This window comes from Abramis brama (genome assembly GCF_963993115.1).
Source record: "Abramis brama genome assembly, chromosome: 18".
In the NCBI taxonomy this organism is placed as follows: Eukaryota; Metazoa; Chordata; class Actinopteri; order Cypriniformes; family Leuciscidae; genus Abramis; species Abramis brama.
Genome location: NC_139980.1, coordinates 13,714,825 through 13,737,584, shown reverse-complemented (window position 1 = coordinate 13,737,584; position 22,760 = coordinate 13,714,825). Strand labels below are relative to the sequence as shown.

The 22,760-nt window shown below is 38.2% G+C and overlaps 1 protein-coding gene across 1 annotated transcript; it reads right to left on the bottom strand.

Annotated features, from left to right (window-relative positions):
- Window positions 1-1,445: 1,445 nt before the first annotated feature.
- Window positions 1,446-2,745, bottom strand: c1ql1 (complement C1q like 1). Its single transcript, XM_084091313.1, has 2 exons — window positions 2,196-2,745; window positions 1,446-1,729 (listed from the first exon to the last, which is right to left on the bottom strand). Exons 1-2 carry the CDS (start codon window positions 2,703-2,705, stop codon window positions 1,550-1,552), a joined length of 690 nt encoding a protein of 229 aa, XP_083947439.1. The 5' UTR covers window positions 2,706-2,745; the 3' UTR covers window positions 1,446-1,549.
- Between the last annotated feature and the right edge of the window lie 20,015 nt (window positions 2,746-22,760).

Genomic DNA, 22,760 nt, shown 5'->3' with positions numbered 1-22,760 from the left:
ATTTGTATTTGCTTAATTTTGGGAAACTTTTGCTAAATTACTAAGAATAATATAATAAAGTATAATAAAAACATACTGTTCCTCACTATTTCAAACTGAAGAAATTGAAACCCATTCTGAGACGTGATGGCAATGTCTGGTTCTTGAACGTATCATTTTTTATGATTAAACTGTTGAATCTGTTAACAAACCGCAATTAACTATTTGCAAAATGGGCTAAAGCTGTTACTGAGTTAACAACTCACAGAATCAATGATCCGGTCAGAGCCTCCAGAGCCTTAAGTGAATTGTTTTATGACTGATTCAAAATAAGTCAAGAAGAGGATCAAGTAAAATGAGTGTGCGGAGGATGTGAATGATTGCATTAATATTAAGTAACTAATTCTGACTTTTAATCATTTTAATAATGTTTATGATGTGTCATGTGCATTGTATTTATTGTTTATTTTTGTCATACATATATGTCCACATTTGTGTTTCACTGCCTGTACAGGATAGGTTACTTTACGTAAGAACTGTAAATAACAAACCTGTGCCCAATGAATCTTCCCACCAGTTTCAATATATAAATACTATAAAGTTCTTAAAATGTTATCAAATGCGTTCAACTTTTTTTAAAAAAAGAAAGAAAATACTTGTGTGTTGTCAAGTATGCTGAAGCCATTTATTAGCTTTGTGTGTTGAGGAATAAACTGAAAGTTCACAATTCACTGATTGGGTGTAGTAGTGTATGGAAACATGTTTCCACCACGGAATAAAAAATACTTTTTAAAAAAAGTAATTGCGCCTTTTTATTCTTGCAACTGTGAGTTTAAATCTTATAACTCGCAATTGCATGTTTATACCTCACAATTCAGAATTACAAGTTACAAATATGGAATTGCGAGAAAAAAATTCTGAATTGCAAGTTTATAGCCTATCTGTCAATTCTGACGTTTTTCTCTGAATTGTAAAATATAAGGAAAAAGGTCGCAATTACCTTTTAATTGCAAATTTATATCTCACAATTCTGAGGAAAAAAAGGCAAATATTAAAACAGTAAAAAAATTGCAATTACTTTTTTTTTCTTTTGTGGCGGAAACAAGCTTCCATAGTAGTGCATTGCACCTAATTTTTACTCGGCAGTTAAAGTATATAAAAATATTAAGTGTATTACTTTCACTTCTGCTCTAGGTTAAGTGAGATCAAAAGTCCAGGATTGGATTTTCTCCCACAGCTCTCTGATCTGAAGCCCTTTGCTTTGTGCGAGACAGGGCTGTTAACACGCGGTGACTGAGGTGGTGTTGCTGAGTGCGTATGTCTGTTGTTACTTAGTGTGTCATCCTCAGTGTCCCTGAAGTTCAAGCCTAATATCAGTGCCAGTGCCCTGAAGTATCTCACCAAGGTCTCTGCCTTAGAAAATGGAAGAATTGATTCAACATTCAATGAAAAGTCTGAGTCAGGCAAATTGCCAAAGAGTTTATTCAAGGAAACACACCGAGTCTGAATGCAAAGAGGCCTCCTTTAAACTGACAGAAAGAGTTTAAAGCAGAAAGGAATCATGTTAGTCTCAGATTTCATACAGCAGGTAACCAGAGAAGGAACTGAAGCGGCTTTGTGAGTCCCTCTTGCCTACTTCACTATTGTTCAGCCGAACATACACCCGGTCTCCAGCTTTCAGCTGCAGTACTGCACTGTTGCTTGCAGTATCTGTATGCAGGACGTCCACTGCCGCTGCACTCGCCACAATCTGGAACACACAACCCCCCGGAAATGATCCGATTTTTAAAGGATCATGTGACACTGAAGACTGGAGTAATGATGCTGAAAAATCAGCTTTACCATCACAGGAATAAATTACATTTTAAAATGTATGAAAATAGAAAACAGCTATTTGAAATTGTAGTAATATTTCACAATGTAACTATTTTTTACTGTATATTTTTATCAAATAAATTCAGCCTGGTTGAGCATAAAATACTTATTTCAAAAACATTTTAAATCATACTGACCCCAAACTTTTCAACAGTAGTGTATTTTATAATTATACAATGCTTAATATGTTACATATGTATGTATTTTTTTATTTATTCATTCATTTATTTAGTCTTTTATGCATGAAAATATAAAGCAGCCTTTATTATATTTTATCATTCTTGGGTAATCTTTGATAGAAAATCCCTGCAAAATGGATAATGTTAATAAAATAACCTCACCGTTTGGTCATTAAGAACCAAGTCCACTCGTAGGTTTTGTCCAGACTTCATAATGTGAAAGCTGAAGTAGTATACTCCTGCTGTTTTACAGGTGAAAGCTCCGGTCGATGAGTCATAACCGGCTCCCAGATTAGTTATCACATCGTTAAACTTTAGCACATCGTTCTTGCTGAAGGCTTCTTGCAGCGCAGCACTGAACGCTACACCTCCCTGACTTGAGGAACCTATACCTGAGGGTCCAGGAGGACCTGCTTTACCTGGAGGTCCAGGTGGACCAGGAGGTCCTGCTGCAGATGAGGTGAGAGGGATGACAAACCCATTGCTCCGGTCATGTGAACGATCTGAGGAAGGGTCGCACACGATCCTGCAGGATCCAGGGAGGGTCTCACAGACGCCTGCTTTGGTCAAAGACAGAAACGTGAGGAGAACCACTATGCAGTGCTTGACCATGATGAAGTACGAATGAGAAGATGATGAGACTTCAATGTGAAGCCCATGGAAAAAAGTCATACAGATTTTAAGCTGTGATTGATTGGTTGAGTTAGCTGGTCATATGATGGAGTTGAGAAATTGTTTGTCATCTGACATTTTTTAACATCAGCAAAAAACAATTTTATGCTGCATTAACTTCCCTACAAGTCTTACAAAACTGTTGTTGTGCAACAATGTTCTCAGAAGATGCAAACCACTGACATTTCTTATAGTTGCACAAGTGATGAACCAATATAAAAATGTTGGTACCGAAATGCCAATTATTATTTTAATGTTGTGGCTTATAACTAATAAATGGTAGATATTAAAATGATATACTATTTTGTCTTAATAAATGAGAAATAAAACACTAGAAACTAAAATCAATTTTAAATGTGACAAGTAAATTTAGGTATCATTCACAACATTACAATGTACAGCATGAAAAATGGATATTCATTTAGAGATTACATTTGTCAGTGTTATTAAATAAGTAGTGTTTTTAATGATTAACTTTAAGTGAGCATTAAAAGATGGCAAATGTAATCTAAGGCCCTGTTTACATCTGGTATATTAAAGGTGCTATAAGCGATCTCACCCGTTTTTTAGGCCAAAACATTTTTGGCCTAAAAGCACGAAACATAACGAAAAAGCACGAAACATAACAAACTGTTCCAGCCAATAACCGACAAGAATGATGTGGGGGTGGGGTTCGGGGGTTAGTGCGCGGATGAGGAGGAGGGAGGGTCTAGCTAGCCTCCGTTTTGTTTGATAATAATTCAAACATCAACAAGAGGTTACGCCAACCGAGATCGCTTATAGCACCTTTAAGATGCGTTTTGGGTTCATCGGATCACAAGTAAACAAGAGAGACACATAGGCCTACCCGTTTACATCTGGTGTTTTAATCCGTCTCCTTTGTCCACTTTCAACCACTTCTATCCTGATTTCTTCAAGGAAAGGGTCTATGGGCGGGTAAATGTGTGGGCTTTTTCATATCAGTGCGTGTTAGAAATCAGGAATGGTGAGAGAACATTGTGCTTGGTACGTTTTTCAACTCCAAACCAAACTTGGGTCTACTGCCAAAGTTTGCAAAATAATAATAATAATAATAATAATAATAATAATAATAATAAAACTCTGTTTAAGCATTTTAGCACGGGGAAAAAAGAGAGATGGCTTTGGGTAGCTAGAGATGATTTACCATTGTCAGAATGTTGCAGGAATAATTTTGTTAGTGATGTAAATGTTGAGCATCCATATGCACAGATTCACAATATATACCCTCAGCACGTCTTTCAGAAAATGTCACTGAAAATAAAAATTCCCAAAATGTCAGCTTGAATGTCAAGATCTACAGCAAACATATTTAAACACCTTCCACACACACATATACCAACACAGTCACAACATATATTAGAGCAGCATGGATTATGTATATAAATGAAAGGAGCCTTATACCTCTCAGAGTGTATTTTCCAGTACCAGCAGCCATACACACAACCACCAGAGGTCTGACTCACCTCAGTACACACTCACACTCACACGCACGCACGCACGCACGCACACCTGCATATCCCCTAATGTACAGTCTGTTGACAAACATTCAGAACAAAACTCATCTGTTAATGAGTGACATCATTTTGAGTATTTTTGCATAGTCTTTTTTTTACTAGATTTACAATATTGAACTAGATTACATGGGATTTTTATTACTCAATTTCTACAGTAAACTGTACTGTACAGTACAGTACAGTAACTGTACAGTACTCCCTGAAGCACATACCAATTACTGAAATAAATAAATAAATAAATAAATAAATAAATGCACAGAGCACAAAAAAACCCTTCATATTTTCATTTCTGCAAAAAAAGAAAAAAAAGAAAAAGATAAATATAAATATATTCTTAAAACAAGACAAATGCTAATAGTGATATACTATAATATCTATATATATATATATTAGCATTTGTCTTGTTTTATAATACAATTTTTGTTTATCAACTTGTTTAAGAATATAAAAAAAGACAAATATACAAATCAAGATTTTTTTTTTTCAGTTTTGCTGTTTTAAAATATTGACTGTTACAAATAAGTTTATTTTCTTTCACAGTCACCCCTCAGGCTTTCAGTTCTGTAATGCTAAGGAATTTTAGACGTTAAGCAACTTCTCTTTGTGAGTGATATAACAGCTGTGAAAGGATCTGTAAGAGCATGCACAGTTAAATAGTGTCACAATTACTGGAATAAATACTGTTTAAACCCAGCACAGAGAATCTCTGTGTCTGCATATAACAATCACCACGATTATTTTCTGTTTCAACAGAATTTCCCCATAAGATTTAATTAGTTTCCATCAATTAAAGGCAGTTTGTGAAAATACTGCTTTAGGAAGGACGAATTAAACATGATCATTTTAACAAAACAGATCTTTAGTGAGGAAGAATTTTCTGCTCTTATAGATTCCCACAGGATCTCATTAAGCGCTTAAAAGGGTACTTTTAACATTCACTAAAGCATCCAGCGAGAATGTGGCAGGAGAGGGAAAGTAAAAGTATAGGGATCTGTAAAAAAAAAAAAAAAAAGTCACCCCATTTAATAAAAGAAGTCTATCAATCAATTCAATCAAAACTTTCTTTCTTCTGTGGAATATAGAAAATATTTTGAAGAGCATTGGTGACCAAACAGTTTTGGATCCATTGTTTGGACAAAAAACATTACAGAGGACCTATTACGCCCTATTACAAAGTCTTGATTTCGTTTTTGTAGTCTACTAGAATAGGTTGTCAGAATTGAATGTTCAAAAAACAAATTTATTTTCATATACCTTACATTACTGCAGCACTTCCCTTCCCAGTCTGTCAGTAATGCTCTGTTTAGTTCTGGTCTTTATGAAGCCCCTCCTTCCGAAAAGTGCAATGTGCTCTGATTGGTCAACCTCTTCGAGCGTGTTGCAGAAATGGCACAGCCCTTAGCATAATCGCTGACTGCGTCCAAAATCTTAAATATGCTGTCTTCTGAGGATGCATTCCAAGGTAAGGAAGGCATCAAGACACGTCCGAATCCAATGTTAGCTTCACTTCCCATCTCCTGAGCAAAATGACGGACAATGAGGGAGTCTAACGCGACCTCTGCTCCTGAGATACCTTTATCTAATCGATTTTTGAAGGCAGCATAGATGTAGGCTATGTGTGATATCCCACAATCCTGTGTGTTTCATTCTGTGACAGTTCAGCTAAAAAATGTGTATGCGAGTAGTTTGAAATCTTTCTTTTTAGTAAACTCTGTACACAAACAATGTTCGAGTTCATGTGTAGAGCCCCTGGTGATACTTCGAGCAAAGTTTCATGTTGTGTCGAGCCTTCTTAGTGTTTTAAAAATAGCGATTTTGATGCTATCATAGTCGTGCCCCTATAGCACTCCCATTCAAAAGGCAAATTGACCGAAAACTAAAATACGGTCACACTTAAAAGTGGCGTTTCCATTCTAATTATGCTTTTAAATTAAAGTTTGCCGCGGGTAGATTAACAAAAAGACCCTAGGCTGCATTTTGGCGAGAGTTACGCTTTAAGACATTTAACAAAGTAGGATACCTAAGTTCTTTTATGTTCTTTTAAGTTGAATGAAGTCATTACACCTCAGTTTGTCATTGGCATGAAAGTAGTTGAAACGGTCCTGTAAATGTCCCCTCAGCAGGACGCTTTTAAATTCCTCAGTGGGACTTGCTTGATTTGTCTATAAATCTGATTTAATCACGTTCCTCTCTATCCACCCTTAGCACAGCGAGACACATCATTTTCTTTTTACTGCCATGTGCAAACATTCAAAACGTCTCCAATGGCTGCTGTTCATGCCAAAGAAATATCTGCTTCATTGAGATGATTTACGCAGACACTGGGAATAAAGCGGTGCGGGTTGGCAACTAACTAGCATTTTATTCTCAAAAGAAGATCTTTTTTTGTGGCTCATAATAAAAATGATGCAATCAATGAAACCCTTATTTAATGTGCTGTTTCCACCTCTAATGTCTGAAGAGTCTTCACGACGGCGATGTGCCTTATTAAAACAGAAAAGTGAGCAGAAATCTTTATTGCTTTGAGACTATGAGAGATGCTTCTCTGCATTGAAGCGAGCGAGAGAGAATGGCGTGAGATGTACGGGGGTCTCATCAGATGAAGATCAGATTATCTCTCTGATAGTTTCTACAGTCTGGATCAGCCTGCAGGCAAGCTTTAGATAAATGCAAATGTTTAACAAGATTTTGGAGTCTCAGGTGTAAAGAAAGTATTTATAAGCTCACATCTTGTTCTATATATTGCGCAATCTTTCATAAATGCTTTATTTGCAGCTGAGATCTTATTGAACATTACAGTGAACACGAAGTACATTGGGTTTTCTATTGTGAACTAACAGACAAAAAAGTAGCATGGCATGTAACATGTAGGCCTATGTGTTATTTTAGTAGCACTGATATAATATGATAGGTTTTGTTAATGTTTTGAATTAGATTTTAATTAGTGTTAAATTTGTAGTCATTTTTTGTTATTAAAAATGTCTATATAGTTTAGTTAAGTTTTAGTTTTATTTATTTTAGTATTTCAATTTGAACTAAACAAAAATGAGAAATGTTGCATTGTCAACTAGCTGAAATAAAATAAATGTATTTATTTTATTTCAGTTATTTTAATTTCAAGTAATTGAGTTTTTTTTTTAATTATTATTATTTTAGTTTGAGTTAACTGTAATGATCCTGACATGTATGATATTCTTTGATGTTGTACCTTGAGGCGAATGGGCAGATTACTGTGTGTTTTTGCTGTCAGATGTATAGGCTACTGTTACGGTTTTTCAATGCACCTTAAGCACCTTAAGAATAAAATAATTTTTCACTGTATAGGGCTTTTGGAACTGACATATTGGTTCTTATTTCAAATGTTTTTGGTTAAATTATAGGTTCATCAGATCTGTGTATTTGGCTAATATCTGGGTTCCTTAAAGCAACAGCATATTGCTTTAACTACAGAAAAAAACTGAAACTTTTAAACTTGAAATGTTTTTCAAAGGCGACATCCCTGATTTTGGTTATAATGTCATGTAGGCCTACCAAACATTTTATTTTCTATGGCCACCAGGTGGCACTGTTGTTCCTTCATGCACACTTTATCAAAACACAGGGACTGCTTGTGAAACATTTTCACAAATAGGTGCTATACACTATTTATTTGATTGTGAACGAGGCTGACTTAGCAGCAGTGATGAAATCTAAAACCAAACCCTTCTTCCTAACATACACATCATCCCCATGTTCCCCTACCATGCATTTATTAATATTCTGGGTAAAATATTAAACATATCCATTTTAAAGATTCATATCAGTTAAACTTCTTTTATCAGAACTTCACAATTAAAGGGATAGTTCACCCAAAAATAAATTCTGTCATCATTTACTCACCCTCAAGTTGTTCCAAACCTGTATACATTTCTTTGTTCTGCTGAACACAAATTAGGATATTTGGAAGAATGTTTGTAACCAAGTAGATTGAGAAAATCGCCTTTAAAGTTGTCCATTTATGTGCACGATTGTGCTGCATTCACTCACAAAAATAAATGTTTTATATATTTACGGTATGAAATTTACTAAATATCTTCATGGAACATGATCTGTACTTAATATCCTAATGATTTTCGGCATAAAAGAAAAAACGATCATTTTGACCCATACGATGTATTGTTGGCTATTGCCACAAATATACCAGTGCAACATGTGACTGGTTTTGTGATCCAGGGTTACATATTAAAAATACTTACTAAGTTATCTTTGACATCCTTATGTAAGATTATGCTAAATCCATCACTGACCAATGGCTAACTTTAGATCTTCTTTCCATCCTGTTATATGTTAATTGTTTTATTCCCATCCTGTTACATTCATCCAGTTAGGAATTCTGTTAATTTCCTTGTACAACTGTGAACAAAACTAAACAATACAAAATGAAACGAAAAAATAAAAAATAATAATAATAATCTAAACAAAACAAAAAGGTCTGCTACAGTTTATCCTTCTTCATCTTCTTTAAATAACACAAACATTAATTTTTAAAGGTTACATAGCTCAAACAGTAATTCATAACAGGAATTATCGGTATGACTACCATCTACCTCATACACAAAAATTTCTCTGTCTCTGCCTCTCTCTTTTGCCATTTTTTGATGGAATACTCACATTACAAAAGCCTTGATGAATCTCTACCAAAGATGTCTGTTTAAACAGCCATTTATTAAAATCAGTGGGACTGAATATGTTATTAAATGATATCAATCAACATGACACTAGTCTGAAACCAAGGTATGGTAAGGGCTTCCTCTGATGCTCTGTCAAGACTATGGGACGTTCTCTGCATGCGGTATTAGGATCGAGAAAGACAGTTGGTGGTATTTGGACTGCTGGGTGTTCACACACCATCGTTGTTCATCAGATACAGCTTGAGAAACTCAGGGAGTTTATTACTCTCACTTGCTGTTCTTTTCTTTGTGTGTGTGACAGTGAGAGAGTGAAAGCTAGTGCTTGAAGTCACAGAACAGAATCTGTTTACTTGGATGTGTGTTTTCACAATGACACTCTATGGCAATAATCCACAGCCAGAAAGAAAAACAGACAAAGAAAAAGACCAGCTTCAGCTGCCTGTGAACACTGGCAACAAGGTCATGTGCAGAAATCAACACAGGCTCATTGGAAAAATACCTCTGGCAACATTTTTGCTAAACGTAAAATACGTACCAACCAATACATACATATCACTGCAGTTTCCAACATAAATGAACACTAGAGGTAGTAAAACAGCAATCGTTTTCACACACAATTATGATTACAGGGGCATATTATATATTAATGTTCTCACGCGGCTCCTTGCACAATTAACGTTATGTTATGACCTCAAAACACTTTTTACCAAGATTTGTAAACGAATACATTTTGGAGTTTGCATCATTAAAGGCACAATATGTATCTTTTTTGCTTTAAAAATAGCAAAAATCACTATATCTATGTTATATATTTTTTTTAGTTGTGTACTTACATTATCCCGACTGTTTCCAACAACTTTCAAACCAGGAGAAATTTTTAATTCGAGAAACGTCCCGTTTCTTTATTTCCGTTTTTTCGTCGCCAATGGCGTCATATCCGCGTTGTCCCTGGTTTCCGCTCATGCTGCCATGGCAACCAGAGCTATGAACCAGAGCCGTCTGATAGTACCCAAAGCGACTGACGCGGACAACTTTGTAGTTTGCAATGTCTATTTGCACGCTGTTGTTGTTTCGTTCAAACATTATGGACCATGGCAAGCAGACTTTGGATAAAAAAGGAGAACTAAAACGAGAATCAATATCAGCGCGGTGTTTTCGAGATGCCGAGAGCTCCCATAGACAGCTAACGTTAAACGAGAGCTCCACGTCCGAGACTTCGACCGCTCCTACATGTAACGTTACTTTATTAAACAGGTGAGCACATTTACATAAAACTAATCAATGTTTTATAGTTCAACAATGATAAAATGTCAGAATATGATCTGTATGTTATTCTAATGTTGATCTAGTTTACTGCTAGTCTCATACAGACAGACTAACACATACATTTCAACACATTCAATTGCAGTTTAGTGTGCTAGTGTAATGTTAGACCAAGTGAAACAGCGCTGCGTTACCTCACAAGTTTAATTTGTCTAATAAACTGACCTGTGAGTAGTAATTCGGCGTGTAGTTCGGTAGAATGAAATGCCCATATTCCTTTTATATCCGCAGGACTCGCGTGTGGAGCTGATGTCTCTTAGCAGTCCCGAACTGCTTCATATCACAGTCATGATAAAAACATTGATGTATTCAGTCATCCATAAACATTATTAGATCGGTGGGCTTGACGTTGATGACAAGATCCATAATTCTTAGCAAATGTTGCGTCATCAATCTACGCCTTTGTTATTGTAAATAGGTTAGCGACCCCTAGTGGCGAAAAATGCCATACTGTACGTTTAAGCAGCTCCATATGTTCGGTTTTACTGATGTACAGCTTGTTCGGTAGATTAACTGGTACATAGTTGTATTTGTGATAAGGAGAGCTCGGGTATGAATCCCGTGAAAGACGATTCACGATAAAAGAGCTCAAAGACAAGAGTTCAAAAACAAGCTAAAATATCATTGTTATGATTGTGTTTTTATGTCACATTTGCTTTTGTAAACATTATCAGGTAGGTTTAGGGTTTAGTGTAGGTGTACGGTATTTTAAAAAGGAGCATTCAAGGGATAGTTCACCCAAAAATGAAAATTAGCCCATGATTTACTCACCCTGAAGTCATCCTAGGAGTATATGATATTCTTCTTTCAGACGAATACAATTGGAGACGCAAGTAGTATGGCCGTTTGGCCGGAAACTAAAATTTTACTTTATAACGTGGTAAATATAAATATTTTTCTTACAGAAACGCATCGCTTCGCTTCAGAAGGCCTTTATTAACTCCCCGGAGCCGTGTTGAGCACTTTTATGATGGATGGATGCACTTTTATGATGGATAGATGCACTTTTATGGACTTCAAAAAATAAACGGCCATTCACTGCCATTATAAAGCTTGGAAGAGCCAGGACATTTTTTTATATAACTCCGATTGTGTTCGTCTGAAAGAAGAATGTCATATACACCTAGGATGACTTGAGGGTGAGTAAATCATTTTCATTTTTGGGTGAACTCTAAGCTTTTGCCGCCACTCACCGGACATTTCAATTCAGAACTGTGGTGACACTTACAAACAGGGCTTGACATTAACACCCGCCAACCCGCCAAATGCGGGTGGATTTTGCTCGTGGCGGGTAACACAGTCACTCCAACTAGCCACTTTGGCGGGTTGAATAATTGTAATTGTCTTAATACAATTCAGTATTAAGGAAAACTCCTTTTCTCGAGAATATTGAAGCCATTTTTTAAAAACGCAGTGTAGCTGCACAGCACACACAGATCTGAGCGGCGAGCACGGTCATTGGCTGTGCTGCGGCAACTGCACGAACCTATGACGGGCCGGCTCAGACGCGTAGTCCAATCAGGGCAACTCGCGCCCTGACACGTCAGAGCCCGCCAAGATGGGCGTGGCCAGAGGCTATAAATTGAGCCCATCATCATACCTGTCAACATTTGGGTACCAAAATACGGGAGACCTGGGGGGGTTTCAGTTCATCCACATGCGGTTTCATGTCATCTATACATTACACACCCCATCGCCAAATCATAGAAAAATTCAGTTAAGACAGTTGTATTCATCTTAACAATACACAACAAATCAATATACAGAAAAACAGATTTCTAAAATAAGGTATAGGCCACAAATCTGTGAGTAGGCTACAGTTTTCAAAACTGAACAGGTGATGTTGTGTAATATTCAGTTACTGTAAGAAACTGTTCCAGCGGGTGGAGTTTACTGGTACTGAATATTACACATCACCTGTGTATACTCCATTAACTGGAACAGATTTTCACTGGAACTGAATATTACATCCAAATATTGTTATTTAATCAATCTGCATATTGTTGTGTAACTTCACCTATTGGAACAGTAGGCTATTTCACAATTTTTCACAGGAACTGAATACTACAAACAACTATTGCGAAAGAACGATTTACAAAACAACGATTGCGAAAGCGTGCACGGATTATGAATTTGTTCACAGTTACGTGAACAGTAGTTTTTTTTCTGTTCTATTTTTAGGGGCCAAGCCCTGAAGGGGCAAGGCACCTATTGTATCTGTTAGTTTTCTTATTATTATTATTCTTCCGCCAATGGAAGTCTATGGCAGCCCTATGAACCGTAAGTAGGAAAATGATGAAATTTAGCACACTTGTACATATGGTCATGAAAAGTAATTGGACCAATTTTGGAGTCTCTAGGACCAACTCTATAGCACCACCACCAGTTCAAAAATTCAACATTGAAACGGCTGTAACTTTTGAACCCTTTGATCCACAGAAATGAGACATAGTACACCTGATTGCTCTCATCATGCTGATCACAAACAATATCATACATTAAGACTCCGCCCATTACAGTAGTAGCCATTTTGAAAAGTACAGTATTCCGTTTTTTCGCTACTCCTCCTTCAAAATTGGTCCAAAATTGTCCAACATTTGCTCAAATGATCTTCGGGCCGAGCCGCATAAAAGTACTGTCCCCGATTTTTTTTATTCATCTCTGATCAAAAGTTATGACGTCGCAAAGTTAACAAGGTCGACCTAAAATTGGTTCAGCGGCTGTATCTCTGCCAAACTTTGGTGAATCGAAACGAAAATTGGTACGCTTCATCGGAAGCTTGATCTGAGGGTCCATGCAAAAGTTGTAAACAGTGCCACCTACTGGTCGTGAGATATGGAAAATGGCTATTTTGGCCAATAACTTGTGAACGGTTTGTCAGAAAATTATAAACTTGGTGTCTATCGATTCCTTGGGTCATGACGAATCATGTGGATATCTTCAAAATTTGTCCAAAATTGTCAAAAATTTGCTCAAATGATCTTTGGACTGAGCCGCATAGAAGTACTGTCCCCGATTTTTTTGCTATACTGGAAATAAAAAAAGTTATGATGTCGCAAATTTAACAAGGTCGACCCAGAATTGGTTCAGAGGCTGTAACTTGTGAACAGTTTGTCACAAAATCATAAAATTGGTGTCTATCGATTCCTTGCGTCATGTCGAATACGAGGATATCTATTTTGCCAGGATTGGATGTACCACGTCATAAGCCATAAGCTACATTATGGTTAACAAACTACAAACTAATCTGGTTAACTTGCTTTTGTGTGCTCATTCTTACACTGAAGCCTCTCCTCTGCAGTTTGTGATTGTACGTCCTCTGAGTGGCGCAGTCTGCTAAACCATGTGTTACTAATCCCGTGCCGTTCCGGTTGTGGGTTTGAACCCTGTGTTGGATGAGTATAAAAATTGTGTTGATTCATGCATTGTTCTAATCTTTTGCTCTGCATTGCGCTAAAGCAGCTTGTTTTGATTTCATCCATAAGTACTTCTGAACCTATCTCTTCTTCATGTACATTCTATTTCTGCTCTTTTTGCTCTTCTGGCTCCACATTGGCTAACTATAAACTACATTAGAATTAAGCTCTGTTTTGCTCTTCCGGCTCCGCACTGCTGTTGATGCTTAAATGCTTGCTGCACTGCTGTGCTTAGTGTTGTCACGGTACCAAAATGTCAGTATTCGGTACCAATACCAGTGAAAATCCACGGTTCTCGGTACCAATTTCGGTACCAAAGGGCTAGAAATCAATAAGTTATTTGCTGATACTTCCTCGTCATCATGGAGAGCGCAGTTCGCACCGTTTCAAAAATAGTCAATCTCCGAATGCGAATGAACTTAGTCTGAATTAGTATTGTTTTTATACAGTATGAGGATCCTTTTTCAAATACAAGGTCAATATTGATTTTCACTAACGACAAAACAACAAATTATCCATGAACTTATATGGAACTACCCACTAAACATTGGACGTCGGATAGACGTGCAGATCATGTCTATATTGGGTCCATGACCAATTCTGGACATCTATTCGACGTCCAAACTAGGTCCACTATTTGGAAGTCCAAGTTGGGTCATGGTTGGACGTCCAAATAGTGGACCTAGTTTGGACGTCGAATAGATGTCCAGAATTGGTCATGGACCCAATATAGACATGATCTGCACGTCTATCCGTCAAATTGACGTTCAACATTGGACCTTTGAACTGGGTAATTTTTTGGACGTCATTTGGACGTCTATGACAGGTGCAGGAAATTTACATGATTACTAGGGGTGTAATGGTTCACAAAATTCACGGTTTGGTTCGATATATATGATACACTTGTGTCACGGTTCGGTTCGGTACGTTTTTGATACAGCAAAAAGAAAGAAATGCCAGGGAAATTTCCTTGATTTAATTTTATTAAAACTAAAATCATAAAGTATGATTTTTTTTTACTTTGAGCAATTCTAGAGGTATAATTGACTCTTCTTAGGAGTAGGGCTGGGGTAAACGATTATTAATTAAACGATTAGTCGGGCGATTATTTTATCGATTAGTCGACTAATCTAACGACTAATTTGAATTAATTATCCTGTCTGTTATTGGCATATCTCTGTCGAACCGTTACTCCGATGGATTTCAAACTCGACAGCTGTCTGGGCACGAGTAAGTGCAGTGCCAAGTTTGACGTTGTTTGGATGAGAAATGCAAAAGATATTGTTAAATATATCAGTAAAAGAAGCACTTAGAAGGTTGTGGTTTAAAAAATAAACATTCTGACATAAACACACTGTCAGCTACAATGTTTACTTCTGAATAATATAGTATAAACGTGATAAATCCATTTTGATTAATTTGAGTAAAAAATGTGTTTTCTTTACCAAGAAAGTGGCAAGATGAAAACCACTATTTTCTGTTTCAAACTTTCACATAGCATCTTTAGGTTATAATAACATAAATAATTCAAATCCAAATTTATTATAAAAACAGATTTTTCCCCAAAAATGCAATAAATTCATGACACGTTTTAAAAAAAAATACAATTAATCCATTGAATCAATATAAAAGTTATTTTTCATATTGAAACTGTTGAAAATACACAACAAAGTAAGTTGATCCACATATGACAGCCTTTGAACTCGGTCAAGAAGTTACTAATCTTATATTTAGCACGTACTGGACTAAAATATGCTACATTCAATCAGCCATCGCTAAGAAATACCTTCTGAATTTTTTTGACGGCGATCAGCTGTAAAATGGCTTGGTCCTGCTCGGTTTTCGTTGACTTTGAGTACAAGAATTGAAAGTTTTTTTAAAAGATCCCCAGGGGTTAACGTGTCAGTATTCGACATAAGTTTGACGCTGTCGTCCAAGTTGGCATTTCTCTTCCTCCCGCGTGCCTCATCTTGTTAATCTCCTCACGTAAATGATTAGATTTCGATGGCTTAGGTTTCTTCCCTACGGCAGAATCCACCACAGGTTCATCAATGCCGTCAAATGTATTAATTTTTTCGTTTGTTTGTTGATCAAAAAGTGCAAAGTAGATAAGGAAAACTAGGATGCCGGGTGTATTCAAAGCGCCACCGTTACTGTTTACAATGCGTGGAATGGTGCGCTGTGATTGGTTGAGCGGATTTATCACATTCTGCAGAGAAAGGAGACTGGCGTTTGTCGCGGTTTGGAAAGAAAGGGAGAAAACATGACAGAATAACACGGCGGGCGGTGTGTGTGTAGCGAGCTGTACCTCCGGGAATGGTACAAAAAAATAAATAAAAAATAAATAAAGAAGCATCGACGCAAAAAATATGACGTCGACGCGCGTCGACGTGATCGACGCACCGCTACAGCACTACTTAGGAGCATATAAAACAAAACAGCTCCTTGGAAAAAATGAAATGTAATATTGTAGTAGTTATTAGACTTGTAGTCAAGACCGCCTAAACCGAGACCAAGACACTACAAAGACCAGAGGGTATCGAGACCAAGACAAGACCAAGACCAAGACCAAGACCAAGTCGAGACCAAGACCGAGACCAAGTCGAGACTGGAGGGGAAAAAAACAGACTAGTGTTGAAGCTAAGCAATAACTTGTATGAATTCAAGAACAGCAGCATAGGGTTCAGCCGCAGTTTACATTCAATGCATATTAGATGGTATTACTTCAACTACACAGGCAGAACAATACAGAGACAGACCATGTCATGTGTGTGACTGTGAGCTCACTGTAAATGTTTTTGCAGATTGGGTGAGATCAACTATGTGTAGCAATTGCATGACGGCTGTTACTGCACTATTAGAGGATTGAGACTCCCTTAACTTTTGTGTACTGTTGAGGACTGACATGACTGGTACTGACTGGTTCATCTGACAAAACATCAAACACCTCCAACACCATCTTGCTCCTCCAACAACTGTCTAAAGAATGAGAAATATGTAACCAATTGAAATTATAATTAATGTGTAGATGAAAACGTATAACATCAAATTAAAGATACACAATTATAAACTTGGATTAGGCCTAATGTTTAGTCAACACAACGGAGATATGCTGATGATATTTAAAAGACCATTTATTTAGTCTAACACCAACAACACAACATACACACACACACATATCAAAGACACAAATTCATCTATGCAAATGCCTGCCTATCTCTGCCGATTTCGGAGTCTCAGACTCCAAATGAACCCATTCTGCAACTTTTAAATACTTTACATTTTTAAAAACGAAATTATAGGCTTAAGTGCGGGATCCGAAAGTTGGTCGTTTTGTCGCTATAATTACACACACATCGTTGGCGGTGCGCTCAAAGTCATCTGTCAGTTGTGTAGTTGTGCAGTTACCCAAAATTGCAGTGCAATTGTGTGCAGTGACTCCTGAATGAAGTTAAAACCCATCATGTTACTGATATGTGTTTTTTAAACCAAGTGATCAAAGTGCTCGTTGCCGCTGCGATCAGTGGCCGCGGATACAGTGTTTTCTCGTGTGGCTTGAGCACACGCCGCACTGTCAGCACTCGGACGCGCGCTTCAATCCGTTCCGTTGCGGATAATAATGTTGCATTATCGAACGTTGTGTCGTCGTGGATATTGTAGTATTGTATTGCTAAATCCCCCGACCACTATGTTGGTCTGAGACAGCGAGACCTAGACAAGACCGAGAGGTCCGAGACCAAGACAAGACCAAGACCAAAGACCGTCAAGGCCGTGACAAGACCGAGACCACGTAAAAGTGGTCTCGAGACCGGTCTCAAGACCAAGACCGGTCTCGAGACATACATCACTAGTAGTTATAAACAAAGGTTTATTTTAGTTCAGATTAACATTTGAGGACATCAATTGTATTCATAATGTCAAAATAAAACTGACGTAATGTTACTTGAAGGCATTATGCCTACTATTCCTGCCAAACTTCCATGGTTGCAGTTAGTGTTACTACAGTAAATCCATGGTGAATGTTGCTGATCTGTGGACACTGGATAGTTCATTCATGGCACAATGTTTCTTCCTGGTTTCCACATCAGCGCTGTTTGATCCGTTAATAACGGAGAAATGTGAATGTTTCTCACTAGATCTCGCAGCGATGTTATTACTTCTGTGGCGAATTCAAATGCTTTCTTTACTGGATCTCTTAGCGCTGTGTAGTAACAGTGTCGCATGATCACGATCGGCTCACGCTGCACTGGTCCAAACTGATAAACGGTCCTTCAACCACACAATAACGAGCAGTTTCGTTCCGCTTGCATTACGTTTGCCATTTGATGTTGGGCAATGTTGTGGTCGCGCCGGCGTCTCTTACATTATGAGCGCGCTTGCCACGTGCAATGCGCATCAAGGAACCGGGTTTGAACGGGTCCTCGGTACCACCGGTACTTAAGAAAACTTGGTACCGTGACGTTTACGTTTTTTTAGTACCGACTTGGTACCGAAGTACCGGGTCTTTTGACAACACTAGCTGTGCTTACAGTACTTGCTGTGCTTGATGTACATTTACATGTACATTTAATTTCTGATGCTTTGCTCTTCCGGCTCCGCACTGCTGTTGGTGCTTAAATGCTTGCTGCGCTGCTGTGCTTACAGTACTTGCCGTACTTGATGTGCTTGATGTACATTTACATGTACATTTAATTTCTGATGTTTTGTTCTTCAGGCTCCGCACTGCTCTTGGTGCTTAAATGCTTGCTGCGCTGCTGTACTTGATGTGCTGGCTGTGCTTGCTGTGCGCCATACTTGGTCTGCTTGTTGTGCTTTGCAGGGCTTGGCCCCGTATTGCTGCTTGCAGCTATATTGTTAATAAATTTTGCATTCTATTTTGGCTTTCTCGGGTGTCCCTATTTTTGATTTGATTTGATTAGCCTTTATTGTCTCCTGACGGAGAAATTCTTCTTGGGCATTCGAGATAACAGATGCAACACAATATACATAACACATAACATGATTTACCTACACATAATTTACCATAATTTACCTACACACCACATTCCCCCCCACCACATCCCACCACATCCCACCACATCCCACATTCCTAGCACTTTCTATTAACACATGCTGTAGTCAGTAGCCTCTTTATCTCATTGCAGCTAACCCACACACCCTATTTGTTGTTGTTCAATATTTTATAGAGAGTGGTACAAATGAAAATTTAAACCTATTCATTCTGCAGTTTGGTAACCTGTACCTTCTGCCCGAGGGCATCATCTCATACTCACTGTAAAGGACATGATTCGGATCGTTGGTAATTTTTAAACTCTGTTTCCTCACCGCCTCCTCAAAAAGCTCATTAAGAGTAGTCGGTGGCACTTGTCCAATTATTTTTCCCGCCCTTTTAATCATTGTTTGGAGCTGTGTTTTTAGTTTAACTGACAGGTTACCAAACCAAGCTACAATACCATATCGGACAATAGACTCAATAGCTGCCTTATAAAACAATAGCATAATATCTTTGTCAACGCCATGAACTCTTAGTCTTCTTAAAAAATATAGACGCTGACATATTTTTGAGGAAACATACTCTACTTGATGTGACCACTTTAAATGTTTATCTAATTGAATTCCTAAATATTTAGATGTTGTTAGTTGTTACTTGTTCAATTGGTACTCCTTCAATTAGAATAGGGCTTTGATCGCCTATAGACCTAGGGTCAAAAATCATTTCTTTGGTTTTATTAACATTAAGGAGCAAGTTATGCTTATTGCACCACTTCACCATCTCCTCTATCTCCTGTGTGTAAATACCAATGTCTGAATTGTTGTAGAGTAAACTAAGTATGGCCGTATCATCTGAAAATTTAATAATAAAATTATTCCTATCGATATTTCTGCATTCATTTGTATATAATATAAAAAGTAAGGGCGAGCTTACACAGCCCTGAGGGGCACCTGTACTTATGTTAATCATATCAGAAAGAGTGGAGTTAACTCTCACCTGCTGCTTCCTTCCTGTCAGGAAAGAACCATACCATTTAATAATGAAGGGGTTCACTTCCATCTGATGTAGTTTACTTAACATTGTCTGCGGAAGAATACAATTAAATGCAGAACTAAAATCCATAAATAATAAGCGAACATAACCTGATGGTTTTTCCAAATGCTTTAAGATGGAGTGTACAGTTGTAATTAAAGCATCATCAGTACCCCTGCCATTATTATAGGCAAATTGGTACGGGTCCAAGAGATGCTGTACCTCACTCCTTAATTTACCAACCATTATACGTTCTAATGACTTCATCACTATAGAAGTCAGCGCCACTGGTCTATAGTCATCATTTTGCTGTGGGCATGGTTTTTTGGGCAACGGAATGACAACTGATGTCTTCCAGATAGTGGGAATGGTACATGTATCCACAGAAAATTGAAATAAGGGGCACCAAGCCAGAGTTAGCTCATCCGAGAATGTTTTCAAAATAAAAGATGAAATACCATCAGGTCCACTAGCCTTATTCCTATTCAGCTTTTTAAAAACTGCAGTGACATCTTTAGGGTTAATTATTATTCTATCCTTTATTGGGTCACATGGTATTGACATAGACAACTCTTTGCAGCAGGTCACATTTGTTTCACAATTCAAATCAAAACGTTTATAAAAGATGTTAAGATCATTAGCCTTATCCAAATCATTCTCCACATTTAATTCCTTCTGACTAGAGTTCATATTAGTCATTTCTTTCACCGTGTCCCACAGTTTTTTTGGGTTATTCGTTAAAAAGGCTTCCCGAACTCGTGTACTGTGTTCCTCTCGCGCCGCCTTCAGTTTCCCCCTCAGGTCTTTTTGTATTGATCTCAGTTCCATCAAATCATTATTCCGGAATGCTTGCTTTTTCCTCCTAATCAGATGTTTAATTTCAGGTGTTATATAGTCTTTGTTGTTAGGATATATAGTGATCGTCTTTTTCGGCACAACGGTATCAACACAAAAATGGATATACCCCGTTATTGTTTCCGCAATATTGTCAATATCGTTGTCCTGATAGAAGACATCCCAGTCTGTGGCCAGAAAACATCCACTCAGCGTCTCCTTGCTCTCATCCTGCCACACACTGACAGTTTTTGAGACGGGTTTGCTTTTTTTAATGGCACACTTAAAGGTGGGGATCAGATGGATGATGTTATGATCCGAGTTTGAGAGGGGGGTTTAATTCTGGCAGCATATGCATCTTTAATGTTGCCATAACATTTATCTAGCGTCCTATTCTTACGTGTGCTGTTTTTAACATATTGCTGGAATCCAGGAAGAGACAGCTCCAATTTACAATGGTTGAAGTCTCCGAGAACAAATATAGGGGAATCTGGTTTATCCTTTAGCTGCTGATGGACACAGTCTGCTACACGTGAAGCTGCTTTAGATGCGTTCCCACTGGGCGGGATATATACAGAGCATAAAAAGATGTTCCCATAGTCTCTAGGTAAATAAAAAGGTCTCAAACTAATGCAGATAAGTTCAAGATCAGGAGTGCACACCCTGTATTTTATCGTATAATTATTGCACCAAGAGTCATTAATATAAACACAAATCCCACCCCCCCCCTCATCTTCCCTGAGTCATTGTTTCTGTCCATACGCACACATGAGAAGCCTCGTACCTGCACCAATGAGTCTGGAAAATCCTCTTGTAACCAGGTCTCTGTGTAAATCATTAGGCATGATTCGCGATATTCGTTACAGGCCTTTGTATTAAGCCTCAACTCCTCCATCTTATTCCTTAGGGAGCGAACATTGCCAAAGAGTATAGACGGAAGCGGCGGCCTTATGGCCTTCTGGCGAAGGCGTAGTTTAATGCCGCCCCTTCTCCCTCGTTTCCGCGGCCGGTTACCTCCGCGCTGTCGTAACAGCTCCTCCGGAGCATGGTCTAACAAGCCCGGTTCTGGTGTTACTTTCCTCCTCAAGGACAACAGCCAGTCTCTGCCGTACTCCCGCGGCGTCTGCTCATTTCCTTCGGCGAGTGTGGTGACATCATATTGTAAGCGGGTGCAAAAGGTGGCTGTAATTAGCAGCAGCCATACTCCGGTGACTCTCTTTCCCATCGTAACTTCTCTTTCTTGTTCACTTCTTCCTCATTCAGCAGACCACAGCAGCACTTCAACACTCTTGACATAGACTTGACGAATTTGACGAACTTAACTTGGACAACTTAGACAAACTTAGACAACCACATGCACCTGTTCTCCCGTGCCCGTGTCGCAAGCAGTGCTGCGCCACCGGAAGTTTTGTTGTGTCCCTTTTGAGCCACGGGGCGAAACGGGTACGAATTGAAAAACCAAAGCAACTGTAGGCTACGGTTTACAAATCTGAGCACAGCTGAGACTTTTTCTTTTGGCGTAGGATATTTATTTCCATCAAGGTCAGGCTGCGATGTCAAATAAGTAAGATATGGCTTGAATGGTTTAGCATGATTATTCATATAACGACGTTTGGGCCATACAAATAACGGGAGATTCACGGAAGAAATAACAAAACGAGAGGGGGGCGGGAGATGGGTGTGAAATACGGGAGACTCCCGGGAAAAACGGTAGTGTTGACAGGTATGCCCATCGTACGTCAAGTTTCTTTAGGTTAAATCGACTGAAGCTATCCTTGACCAAAGCACAAGCACGGCAAGTTACGCAATACTCGTTCCCTCATCTCAGGGAACCGAGGTTACGTTAGTAACTGAGACGTTCCCTTTCAAGAGGTCTCTCCTATTGCGTAAGTAGCTTGTCCTGAATTCGCACTATGAATAAGCCAACCCTGAGTATTCTCAATAAACATCTAACTCACTTGAGACCAAGTCACTGTATTCTGTGAACATTGTACAACAGTTCAAAACTTTAAAGTACAGTAGGCCTTAAATGGCCAAAGCCAAAAGTATTGAAAAAGGTAAAATGTGAAAATGGAGCCAGAACAAACTGGACTGAACAGACACTGGCTTTTGCAGTCTTCTGAACTGTAAGTACAGTAACTAAGTACTGTAACTGCCAAGTACTTTAGGGTTAGGCCTAACCCTTGGCCTTCCCGGGCTTTTGAAGCAGACGAATGTTGTGCTTAACAAACAGGAGCATTTCTGCTCTCTCT